Source organism: Pleurodeles waltl, chromosome 1_2 (genome assembly GCF_031143425.1).
Source record: "Pleurodeles waltl isolate 20211129_DDA chromosome 1_2, aPleWal1.hap1.20221129, whole genome shotgun sequence".
In the NCBI taxonomy this organism is placed as follows: domain Eukaryota; kingdom Metazoa; phylum Chordata; class Amphibia; order Caudata; family Salamandridae; genus Pleurodeles; species Pleurodeles waltl.
Window position 1 is genome coordinate 974,375,579 of NC_090437.1, and position 13,467 is coordinate 974,389,045.

Consider the following 13,467-nt stretch of genomic DNA (forward strand, 5'->3'; position numbering starts at 1 on the left):
TTTGTACCAGTACAATATTGCACACGGTGGAAGGACCAACAGGGCAGGCAAAACCCAACCATTCTACAGTAATTGGCACCACTAAGACAGCTTGAGAGTCAAAACACTAATAGAAAAACTATGCATTGGTTCAGCGAAACAAGGGTGTAAGGGAATATATAAAGTAAACGTTTCAAGGATCAATCAACCAGAGACGATATGAACAGGAAAAGCAATTCAAGAACTAAAAAACAGACAAAGCAGGCAAGCATTAAGATGACAATACAAGAAACAATCACACTATGTGGGTACATTCATGATACAACCTAACCGGGCCTGCTTTGCATATTGATACGCTGCGTACCCAGTTCTAATGTTTACCCACTCATCACAGTGATACCACAACTTCACCCTGGAGAGGTTGTCGTTTGACTGTAGACATTAGAATACAGATCATATTTACAGAGCAACACAGTTTTGCAAAATATTAGAATTATAGACTTCATTACAATAACTTATTTAGCCCTGATGAAGTCAAAAGGATACTCTTCCAGTTGATGAAACATGTGTTGGCTGAAATCTACTGAGGAAGAAATACAATAAGATTCACTGAAAGCCTGTCTTTGGCAGGTTAAAGTCTTATTTGATGATTTTTATAAAGAAGGAGATTTATCACTGAAAGGCATTTTAAAAGAGTAAACACTGGTATGTGAACTATCTTCACAAGGAGCCAAGTATGCTTCACTATAAAGGCCGCCAACACCTGTTGAGCAAACAAAAATAAAACACAATAAACAACTGATGACAGGTGTGCCTCAAAAGGAATTAGGCCTGCACCGTTGCACCGAGACAGACATGTTCCAGCATAAGAAGACTTGGTGGCCGGTTTTCAAGCAGCCAGAATTACATCTGCCACCTACGGGGATGAAAGCCTATAACTGACTGTGCTCAATCTATACAGGCAAGAATTAAGTGGCCAAGGACTGAGATGAAGGACCTTACCATCCTGATGCAAATGTAGATTAGACCTGTCAGAAGAGGAGGTGAACACTGAGTTCCAATAGATCAGAGTGCCAAGTTCTACTTGCCAAGTAGAGGGAAATGAGAATCAGCTGCATGACATCTTTGTGGACTTTCTGCATAACTCTAGAGGTTATTGGAATTGAATAAAGCAGGCCCTGTGACCAAGTTAAGCGTAAGGCATCCTGTAAGGAAATACCTTTTTTGTGTGGTCATCCCCAAGTTTCTGGACTGCTGCTGCTGGTTTTTCAGCCAGAGTGTACGGACGCCTGCCAATTAGAGCCAGTGCTCTGACCCTAAAATGTGTATATCACTTTGGCTTATACCCAATTGGCATAAGCTAACGTATCTATAAGTTCCTGATATATAGTATTCGGGTACCCAGGGTATTTAAACTAGAGGGTCACCCCAAGGATTGCAGCACTGGTTGTGCGATCCCGGGTATCGCATGGGTTAAACAAGTCTCCCAGGCTGCCAATGAAGACTGGAAGAGCAGCTTTAAACTTCTAACCAGACTGTCATTATATGCAATGGCAAAGCTAAGACTTCACCTGAAATATGCGTAAGTCAACGCTATGGCAGGCCAACCAAGACCTAAGGCAGGGTGAAGCACATTTAATTGCCTGCACAATAATTTTACATGTTCTGGCAGTAAAACCATGAAACAGTTGTTTTAACTGCGGAAAGACTTGGTCACCCAATTGGTGAGCACTGGGTTTCACATTGACCCCCTCCTGAATGGTGTGACCAAAGTTGATACTCCAAGCTATCAAACAGTTTTCTATATTGAGCCCAACTTGATTTCCAAACTGCAATTAAAATAACTTGTTGCAGGGCGCAACTTTCATAAAATTGGTCACTTTGTTGCCTTTAGTCCCCCTGTGCTTTTAATGGTTGCACTTAGTGCCTTGTCTCTTTGATAGTTTTCTGCCCTCCTGGGAAGGTGTGCTAATGACTCCCATGAGAGGTTACAACAGATGCCTGTGTGGAAGAGAGGTGTTACCTCCTTCCTGCAGTAAGCGACACAAGGACTGGCCCAAAAGGCGAGCTTCAAAGTAGAAGCCATTTTTGAAAGGCAAATGGGGAACACTTGGGAGAGGGGCTGCTCTATTGCTTAAGCAGACAGGCTGGCACTAGGAACAAAGAAGGGGACACCGGTTGTTTCGTAGCCACATCTCTGGGTTGTGCTGGGGTGCTCTGGGCATCAAGAGAGGGCCAAATTGTGAGTGGGCAGAATGATGCATCCTGAGATGGTCAGGTGCCACACTTCGCAGGAAGTGTTCATCAGCAGGGAGAGAACCACCTGCTAGCCCATGGGCTGCTAACCACATTCAACATTGAGGGCATTTCCTGGGCTTAAAAGGACCCTCCGAACTCAGATCTTGACCGCACTGGAAGAAGGTCTGCCCTTCTGCACCGAGGAACTGACAAGAAGGAACTGCACCGGCACGGACTGCACTTGGTGGCTAGCAAAGGAGAAGGGACTGTGCCTGCTGTGTCCCACTTGTGGTGAAGTAATTTACCAAGCGCAACTAGACTCAAAGGGGTCAGTTGGCTGTCTACCTGTTCACAGCACAGGGCCACAACAGCTGAAAAAGCCTGTTGGGACAAACTGGTAGCCCAAATCTTCCAGACCCTGCTTCTCATCACCACGCAAGACCAGAGACCAGGAACTGACACTCAAAGTTGCATTTGTGTCTTCTGACCTGGAAAAGTACTCTAAGTGCAGCTTAGTCACCCAGAATTCAAGTTATCGACTAGGAAAGGATTAGGCTGTGACCATGATACTGGGCGACTTATAGCTCAGTGGCGAATGGACTTCTACCAGGACTGAGAGGACCGTGAGGGACATCGACTCCTGTGGCCAGGACCACCTCACCGAGTCTGTGGACTAAGGAATAGCTACAGGAAGACCCTGTGAACAGCACCTCATTCACAGAATCTTCAGCATCCTGTATCTCTTGCATCACACCCATTTCCATAGGTACCTACAGCAAAGGGATACAAATGCCTGGAACTTACTGAAAACTACTTCTTCCTTCGAGGTAACTGTTTCTGATAGCCTGGTGTGTCCACCGATTGGCTCACTGCCAGAGATGGTTGCCTAAAGTAACTAACAGACTCAAATACAACTAGCCAAAGGTTTTGCTCAAGTTTCTAAGTATCAAATTAAATGAATTTGCCAATGCTTGTTTGTGGTTGAGCTGTGATTTACTGTACTTTTTAAATATTATATCTCCAGAACCCTCTGGTGGATCTTTTCTCTTTTGGTATCTAAACCTACATAAAAACAGTCTATTTTCATAAATTGGTACGGAATTTCTTGAGTCTTGTTGATTTCTTCTGAAATTGTTTTGGTGCTCTTTAAATGCTTTACGCTTTTTCCTTTGTGTAAGCCTTGCCACTCAGAACCACAGCTACCCAGGGTGGAGCTAGAAGGTTTAACAAACAGAACTTATGGTCCTAAAAAGGGTTGGTAAGTGTATTACACAGTGAGGTCCCATTTCCTCACACATCTACAGAAAACCATAGTAAAGGGTGCAGAACATAGGACATTTTCTGTTTATTACTAAGGCAGCCGGGAGAAGATCACATTTGCCACAATAGCTGTCGTTCCTATTCATGATCTTCCAGGGGAAAGGTGACCAAAGGCATCCACCATCATATTTAAAGTATCTGCCAAGTGAGCTGCCATCGGACAAAATTCTATGTTTCGGAGGCTATTGCCACCGCATCCAAGCACAGAGTCCAGAAATTCACTTCCCCCATGCCTGCTGACCTAGTAGACAGCTGTCTGTTGTCAAAAGGACATGGACATCAGGGGCACAAGAAACAGAGAAGATAAAGATGGAGGGAAAAATGCCTTCAGGGCTAGACAGATGGCATGCAGTTCCTGTTTGCTGAAGTGCAGTCAGCCTGCCGATGGCCAAAGGCCTTTTATCCTCCACTCCTAAACGTGAACACCCTACTCGGCCAGGTATCTGGTATGATGGTGTCTGACTGCAACATGAAGATGGAGTGCCAGTGTGAGACTAGAGAGTTACCTCCACCAGATGAGAGCCGGAAGGACTGCTCTGAGCATCTCCAAGCGAGACTCCGTGATGTTAAAACCACTGCCGTCTGAGGCACCGCTGGAGGGATCTCATCCTTCCCTGGGCATTCAGCACCAGGAAGAAACAAAAGGTCATCAAGCTCAAAAGGCAGTAGACTTTCACAATTGGAATGGTCACTAACATCCAAAAAACGATCATATCCCAAATGTCTAAGACTCTGAGGTGGAGAAAAAGCTCTTATACAATAATTAACATAATTAGGCCTTGAAGGCCAAAAAAATACTCGTATGGTCATGCTTTCTGAACTAATTTTCACACTTCACGATACCTTAAAGCACGTGTGACCCCATTCAGATCCAATACGTCTTAGCATTATAACACATTTTGAAGTGTAAATATAACTATCAGCAATATCTTAGTTTTAAAACATATCATTCAACAGTGTTGCTGTCTAAGTTCCTACTTAGACGTTCCTTCAAGATCTCCTTAGCCTAAATGTTCAAAGTAGACGTTCATAAATAGACTAGTACTGCAGTACTTCATGAGTCGTGAATTATTCACTATCTAATAAAATACTTCCTTTACAAACGTAAGCTCGGAAATAAATCCAGGTTTTTCTATTGCATAACTTCACAAAGAAAGATCGAGCCAATATACTGGGCAGAACACAACTTCAAAAAGGGGTTCTTCTTCAAATAGGCTTCTAGAGGATGTTTTACATTTAGAATACTTAATTTCTGGCAAGGAGTTCTAAGTAGTGTTATGGAACAGGTCTATCAAAATGAAGGAGGGAGGTAAAACAGGCTATTTCAGTTACAGCTTTGAAGATAAAATGCTGGCAGCAGCACAATGAAATCACAGGCCTGCATGTGCCAACGCCACATTTCCTGGTTATATTCAGATGTGTAAACGTGAATAGATGATGTCTGAACATTCAGAGCCTGCCAACTGAAGAAAGGGCTAACGCTGCAATGCAAACCTAGCAGCTCAAACTGAAGCATTTGGAAATAATAGGAACTGCTCGCAGTGAGCAAAGGAGCAATACCTTGTTGAAATACAATCAACAACAAAACCGGAAAAGGTATCCAACTCTAACATACCCTTGCAGTAGCGTACATATTCAGTTTTAATTCAGGCCACCAGCTAATTATTAAGAATACAGATTACACTAAAAGTAGTGATTTACAAGTCCCATTCTGCAAGAAGTAGCACGCTGCCCTTCTAGGGACAACCGTGACCCTTTTAAATGCAATTCTTAGATGCATTTTGTGTTTGTTCGATACAGGTGTCTGTCCATAACAGAAAGATTCATTGCACTAACATTTTCGAAAACCCTGTGACTTATTGTTAACCGGAGTAGATTACTGAAAAATTATTGTGCTGCAAAGGTTATTGAGTGAGCACATTATCTGGGCTCGCAAGCAATTTCCAAATATTCAACTATTCAAGAATAACAATTTTTTTTGGATTATTTTACTAATGTTGGAATTCAAATCCTAGTCATGTGTTAACCATTGATGATAAACCTAGCTTCCCTTATATTTTTCTTCGTGTCATGGACAAAATGAGGACACATGTTGTACGAAAACTAGTAAAAACCAGTATTTTAGTCTTGTTTTTTCCCAATAATATTATATTTGCTTAATTTGACATAAATCTTTGTGATGGACAACCTGGCAATCTCCCACTATACACCTCAACTTTGCCAACAATTCAGACCAAACACCGGCTTGACACTTGCATATTCCTTGAATGCATCCTGATGTACAGTTGTGGAATCTCAGCAACTTCTCTCTTTTGATGTACAAGCAGTTCAAGACTCTGGTTACAGCACGGAGATGCTTCAGTTTCCTTCCGGATGTCTGCTCAGCTAAAATAATTCAAGTTCATCACTATATGCAATAGCCAATCCTCTGCTAAACATGGCTAACCACTCCCGGCACAGGAGATGTGCCAACCAAACTTGAAGCAGCAGCCTGGGTCCACGTTCTTTAAAAGACCAACAGAGACCATTCAGATGTGGCTAACAATGAGGGCAATCTAAACCCTTCCTGATTATAATCCTTGTAGAACAGCAACTGCACTCCAAACACATCACTGACCACAACAATCAACCATTCATTCCAATATGGCTTTTACCAAAGGCAAGGCACCCAATCTATCCTACTGTCTTTTCTTAATGTCTACAAATGTAGACATTGGCAAATGTCTTTAATCCACTGGACCGCTCAGCCGCTGTCTAAGCCACATGCTTTTCATACAGAATGATGCACCATTTAAGGAATCTGCGGTGTACTAAATGAAGAGTTGATTGTCCACTCAATGGTCTTTGGTGAGATCGATGTAGAAAGAGAAAGCTCTCTTTGGCTCCAGGCTATGGTATATTTCCTCCTTAGAAGGATGAGACAGAACTAAAAATGTAGGCAACGTGGTGTTCTGGCCCACATGAAGGGAGTGATCGCCTTCAGCAGAAAATAGGCACATGCCCAAAAAACAGTTTGCCTGGGTAAATGCTGGTATATGGAGGCTTTACTTAAAGTCTCAAACTAAATGACCCTCCTGGACAATGTAATGGCAACTAACAAGGCAGTCCTGAGAGTGAGAAGCCAGAACAGACAACCATGCAGAGGTTCACAAAGTGACCCCATGAGGAATGCCAGGACCAAATTAAGGTCCCACTGGGGCATGATAAAAGGGTTAGGAAGAAACCAATATTGCGAACCCTTAAGACAATGCGTCACAATGAGTGCAGGCTGATCCAACAACCTCAAGAAAGCCGATACGGCTGAATCCTTAAATGGTGCCAAGAGTAAGGCTTTGTCGGAAAATAGACAACACAAAACAGTAATACCTTGAACACAAAGTCTGAAAGCAGGTAAACATGACGAGAGGTGCACCAACCCACAAATTTGTCCCAACTGCCAACACCAGGCATATACAGTCTACGTCGAGGGATGCCTGGTTGCCAAGATGATGTCCCAGATCTCGGGAGGCAGACCAAAAGCATTTAACTGTCACTGCTCAATCACCACACATGAAGGTGGGGCGTGCGCAGGCTCGGAGGTGGAACCCTGCCCTACTAATGCAACAGAATGCCCTCCCGAAGGGACAGTCTGATTGGAAAGCAGATGCTAATACTCAGGAGTTCAAGATACCAAACTCTCCTAGTCCATTCCAGAGCTACTAGAATGACTTGGGCCCGGTTGGTCCTGATCTTTTTGAGAACTTTGGGCAGAAGTGGTATCAGCAAAAAGCCATACAGGAGTCCTGTTTTCCAGTACAAATGGAAGGCATCTCCGAACAAGAACAATTTTGGAAACTCTAACATGCCGAAGTGCTGACATTGCGCATTCTCAGCGGTGGCAAATAGATCGAGCCAAAGTTCTCCACATTCTCTAAAAAGACCTTGCGCCACCTCTGGGTGTAGCTGCCGTTCGTGATCTACCAGGAATAGACAGCTGAGCTTGTCCAAACCGGCATTCAATGAACATGCCAAGTGGTTCACCACCAGGAAGATGTACCTGTCGTTCCAGCCAGGTCAAGAGTAACAGGGTCTCCTGGCACAGGGCCCACAACCCCACTCCGCCCTGTCTGTTCGAATACTACATGGCTGGGGTGTTTTCTATGAACACTTGAACCAACTTTCCTTTGATGGATGGGAGGAAGAATTTTCAATGCCAAGTGAATTGCCATCAGCTCCCGGAGGTTGATATGGAGCTGGGACTCCATCGGAGACGAGAGTCCTCTGATCTCCACCTCTCCCACGTAGCCGCCCCAACACTGAAGTGATGCGTTGGTCACCATGGTCAGTTCCAGGCTGGAAAGGGGGAGGGGTCAGCCTCTGGTACAGTCACAACCACTGAAGAACTTTTGCAGTCTCCCTCAAAATCAGGATCAGGTCAGACAGAGTCCCCTGATGCTTCACCCACTGGCACTTGAGGTGCCACTGTAGAGCCCCCATGTTAGGTGTGCTTCAACAGCAGGAAGCAGGAGGAATTCAGGCCCAGCAGCATCAGAGTCAGTCTCACCGAAATCCAGGACAGAAGTTAAACCATCTGGATCCTAGGTGAAATGGCCTAGACTCTCTACTACAGAGGGAAGGCGCAGCACTCCACAGTATCCAGAACAGCTCAGATAGAACGGAGCACCTGGGACGGAGTCAGATGTAACTTCACCATGTGCACCCCAGCGAATGCAGGAGGTTTGCAGTTTTCTGGAGGTAGGTGACAACTCCCTGGAGTGAGCCTGCCTTCAGCAGTCAGTCATCAAGGCAGGGGAAGATTGGAACCCCTGACCTCCAAAGGTAAGCTCCAACCACTGGTATCACTCTCATGAAACTGCAAACTGGAAATGCTTGTGGCCTAGTGTGAACCGCAGAAACACCTGTGGACCAGCAGGACAGGGATATAAAACAAGTGTCCTGCAAGTTCAATACTACCATTCAATCTCCAGGGTCTAGGGCAGACCAGAATTAATCTAAAGTGAGTATCCTGAACTTCTCTTTCCTTAGAAAGGTGTTGAGACACTACGTATCTAGGTTAGGGCGAAGTCCTCTGCCCTTTTGTGGCTCCAGAAAGCAGCAGGAGTAGCAACCAGGTCCTACTTCTGGCACTGGCACCCTCTTGATGGGTCCTTTGGACAACTGAACCTGCACTTCCTGATGGAGAAAACAGAGATGGTCCTCTGTCTTCTGTTCTGAACATGGTGGCAAAGGGGGAAGGGCATAACCCTTCTGCATGATCTGGAGCACCCACTTGTCACAGGTTATGTTGCTCCACTGGGGCAGGTGGTGCCAGGTTCTGTTGGTAACAGGATGGCTGTGCTGGGTGAAGGGCTTGCCAAAGAGGCTTGGGGGCTGCTGCAGCTGGAGTGGTGAGGGTCTGGCTGACACGCTGAGCATGACTCCTATGCCCTTTTTGGGATTTGTGGGACTGTTCACAAAACAGCTAAGTAGCCTGGTAGGCTGGAGGGTAAGGCTGATATTGCAGATGCCCATAGGTGCCCCGACCAAGGCCACGGAAGGAGCGACAGGAGTGCAGAATCGGATTTGTTTCCAAACAATCTGGAGCTACTGAATGGTATGCCAATAAGGGATGATTGCACATTCCGGGAAATAAACAGTGAACCGCAACCAAGTATAGCAATAGATCACCTGCCTAGAGAGTACTTGATTTCCCGCCCACACCTGATGGCAAACTGTGTCCCGGCATCCACCAAGGTTTGGCTCAGGATGGCACAGTCCTCTTTAGGAAGCATGGGGAGCAGCTGTGCAGCAGAGTCCCATAATGCATGACAGTATTGGGCCAAGAAAAACCAACCACAAGGCCAAGCTGGAGGAAGAGAAAATGTGTTTATCAAAACGTATCCAGCGGCACCAGTGGCATTGGGGCCTGGGATGGTATAGGTGCCTGAGGTGGAGTCAAGCCGGATCCGGAGGCAGATCGAGAGGGGCGAACCCACCAGCAGTATCCACCTCATGGCTCTGTGGAGCACGAAGGCTAGTCGGAGGGAGTGGGTGGTCCTGAAATGGTTTGCATGGCATCACAAAACTCTTAACTGGGTGGTCATCGCTCTAGGGAACTCGGGCAATGCGGAGCGGGCCAGATGCCAACTCTGCAGGTGGAGTGCAGGAGGTGGGCAGAGAAGCACAACATCTGGATGGGGAAGCTGAAGGATGCTTTGATGACAACTTCTTGTGCTTCATGGACTTAACCCACTAGGAGGCAGAAATCTTGGAATGTGAGGACGATCGTCAGTCAACGCTCCAGGAACTGCCCATATATCTATCCCTGGAAAGGAAATTGCACAGAACATTCTTCTTCCTTGCTGCCAGGAGCTTCACTGCCTACTCGCGCATCACGTTGGGGTGCATCAGCTTGCACCTGGCACAGACTTTGGGGTTGCGGCCCTATCACAGACCAAGTGATGATCCGACACAGACATCAGTCTGAGGCACTCCCTGTAAGGTTTAACCCTGTAGGTTTTCAAGGAAACATTTCCCTAGCACACTCAGAGCTTTAGCACACATATAGTCAACAAAAGGGCCAAAAATGTTGGTCAAAAAATGACCGAGGTAGCTCTCCAAAGCCAAATTTGGTAGAGAATTGATGGCAGCGTGCCAGACTGGCACCTATTTAGGCACCGCAAACATCACTTCCAACACAGATGACACTGAAGTGGAGATGACTGACACCACCTACCGTTGCGCAGAGGTACTGCTCAAGATTTTCCTGATCAAGCTGATCAACATATAAGGAATATTCTAAGGTGAGGAATCTGCTGTTAGAAGTCTATCACCGAAATCGTCTTTCTTCTGGAGAGTAAATTCAGTTCAGAGAAGCCTAGTTTTGCACAATGCCGAAAGTAAATAAAAGCTTGGGCAAGTGCCAATGAAGTAAACCGAAAAACCTCAAAGCTGAGATTCTACTCACTGTCGAAAGCTCCCTCTTTTGGACCAAACTCCTATAACACCTCCTAACAGTGATCATGCTGCACCCTTCGAGACCAGCAAAGAAAATGGGCTTCAAATTAACTGCATCATCTCACTTACTCCCAGTCACATGCAGTGTCTCCCACCTAAAAGCCTCCAAGTACTTCCCTTGTTTCCCTTCCGATGGAGAAACACCACTGTAAATACCACTCTCTCCTCTACGCTTCACAAAGGCAGTAAACTTAACATAGGCCTTGAAAGCATCAACTGCAAAAAAGTACAAAATACATCTGCTTCTCTTACAAGTGGGTCATAAACAGCACAGTTTACCTGCCTTGTCAGCTCTCCACTGATGCACCACTGCAAAACCGGTGGAATTCAAAGCAGTGTGCGTGTGCCACAAAGTGCTCCAGATTTCAAAATTCTTCATCTGAGTGGACCACAGAGCTCCAGACACCTAGTCTACTTTGTATTCCCAATTAAAGAAAATAATTAAGTCCTTGGAGTTAATTGTAAAGCTTTGCCCCCGGACAATGTGCTACATGCACCCTCACACAGCACATTCAGGAATGTAGAATGTAATGTAGACCTGGGTCTTCTGGAACTAGCCCTCTAGTCTTGCTTTCACGGCCCACACATTTGCATCATATGTGGTCCCTCCAATTTTGTTATTGCTCTCTAAAGCTACCTTGATTACACAGCTTTACAGATGTAAAGTAAATAGAACATAATTCAAAAGAAATATTATGTAGTAACAAGGCTCTGCCCATTCTAGTTTAGGGGCTCCATCACCACTTTTGGTGTCACAGAAACACATATTGAGAGGATATGTAAAACTATGTATGTGGCTTTACATTATTTATTACATTTATCACTTTATCTTCAGTTCCATCAAAAAATGCATAACAGTTACAGAGCACTGCCTAGTATTGGGGATGGCTATTGAGGTTGTGGGGGTTCAAAGGCTAAGGGGACAGAATTGTCACAATAATACTAACCTGTTCGGTTATTCAGGACCTAGTCTTTAAATAAGTATGGTGTGAATTACTATTTGGCTGAACAGAGCATTTACTCAGTGACTAATAGTGGAGACTAGTGTTCTTAAAGTCTGCCCTAAAACTACTTAATGGGGCATTTCTTTGCAGAGCCGTAAAACCTTAAAGCAGCATTCTATTAGAATGAGCATGAACTTTCAGCAGGAAACACGTATATGTTGAATTTATGGAAAGACCCATTCCAACAAACAATAATAGCTTGCTAGTTCAGAGCAATCCCAGAACAAAATACTTGGGAGAGCAACTGACCCACTCATAGTCTTAAGTAAACTACCTTCCTCTTCCAAATACGAAAGTGCAAAAATGAGGATTGAAAATCTCACCAATACGCTTCATGAGGCTGTGAATGTTAATCCACAGCAGATATTTTAGCACTGCAAGCAATAAAGTCTGAATGGCAACTCATTTTCAAATTATCATGATTTGTAGGTCAAATGTTTAACTGTGGTAACTGTGTGCTAATAAATGACACATGGAAAGTTCAAATTGAAAGTAATGCCAAATTAATACTTGGTCTATAAAGTGATACAGGATAACTGCTAGCACGTAATTACCTAACTCTGTCCCAGATAAGAGTTTCTCATTAGAGAACAAAAAGCAAAGCTCACCTGGGGGTGGGATCAGTGGTGGCGCGTTACTGACAGATGGAGGTGGTGGGAGGAACGGTGGTGGTGGAAGATGGGTAGGAGGTGCACCAGGAGGGAAAAATGGTGGCATAGGTTTAATAAAATTGTTATTGTCAACTTCTTGTGGAGACTGCTCAGATAAAACCTGCAAGAGTCAAAAAAACAATCAACATTATTACACAGCAGACATTAATTATAAAATGTCCAAGAATATTAGCTCTAAGACTTTTAAAGACCTGTAACCAGAGGGAGACATCAAAACAAACCATTGGTAGATAACACAATACAGATGAAACATAAATAATGGCCATCAGTATGTATCAAACCACAGTGACCACAATATTGCCCAAGATGCCATTTTTGAAAAACAGTAATAGCGGAACAGACATGAAACATGTTTTTCTATATTTTTATTAAGGTCTCCATTTGGTGTCCTGTTGCCAGATAGTGCTGATACACTGCTAGGAACAGAACTACATCCACCATGAGCCACCAAGCACGCAGTGACATCTTCACACTCCAGTGTGAACTTCGTCACATGCAGAGGAAGCCACTGACAAAAATTAATCTCCTGCTCTCTAGCTCTTCAATATCACACCACACAGTTCATATTACCATCCAGAAGATATGCACTCAGTACAGATGCTGGGCAGGATGCACCCATTAATGAAGTATGTACTGAGACTTTGGCTCTGTTGGACTGAGAAATTAATATATTCTTATCCCCTACCTACACAGTGTGTGACTAAAAGGGTCCCTTCTCTGGCGTTCCTACATAGGGTATCGATTGCCTTTAATGTAGGGTAAAAATGAGTATAGTCAATATGCACTGTGAGTAACACTATGACCACAAAACTGTCTTGCCACACTAGTGTGTTGTGTGCTGTGTACTCCTACATGTGTGTCTGCAGTGGAACCTGAGCCCACACAAGCTGTGATATACCCAGAAGCATTTTTGTCTCGAGTACTTTTAAGTTTTGTGTTGTGTTTGTGTTCATTTTGCATAAATACACTACTGAGCAACACAAAACGTGATTATATTTAGCTTTTAAGTCATGGAAATTGTGTGTGTATGAATTACTGGGGTTCCTGGTCCTGATGAAGGCCAGGGACCCAATTCTGGGGCTGAAACATGTTGACCCAAAAGCCGTTGGAAGAATAACACTACACATCCTGACTTCATTTCAATCATCTACAGAGCATTTTTGCAATAAAGAGTATCTTTTGGAAACTGACCAAGAGTTTGCAACTATAAGTTGTGGCTTCCACACTACCATTACAGAAAGTACTCCTGACGGAAGAGG

At 44.4% G+C, this 13,467-nt stretch overlaps 1 protein-coding gene across 6 annotated transcripts in view; it reads right to left on the reverse strand.

Annotated features, from left to right (window-relative positions):
* The window catches only part of FIP1L1 (factor interacting with PAPOLA and CPSF1), a 510,903-nt gene that overhangs the window by 145,255 nt on the left and 352,181 nt on the right, over window positions 1–13,467 (reverse strand). For all 6 annotated transcript variants that reach the window (XM_069201295.1, XM_069201279.1, XM_069201288.1 and 3 more), the window contains one exon: window positions 12,146–12,308. In XM_069201295.1, the coding sequence (XP_069057396.1) occupies window positions 12,146–12,308 (163 nt within the window). The remainder of the gene's footprint in view (window positions 1–12,145; window positions 12,309–13,467) is intronic.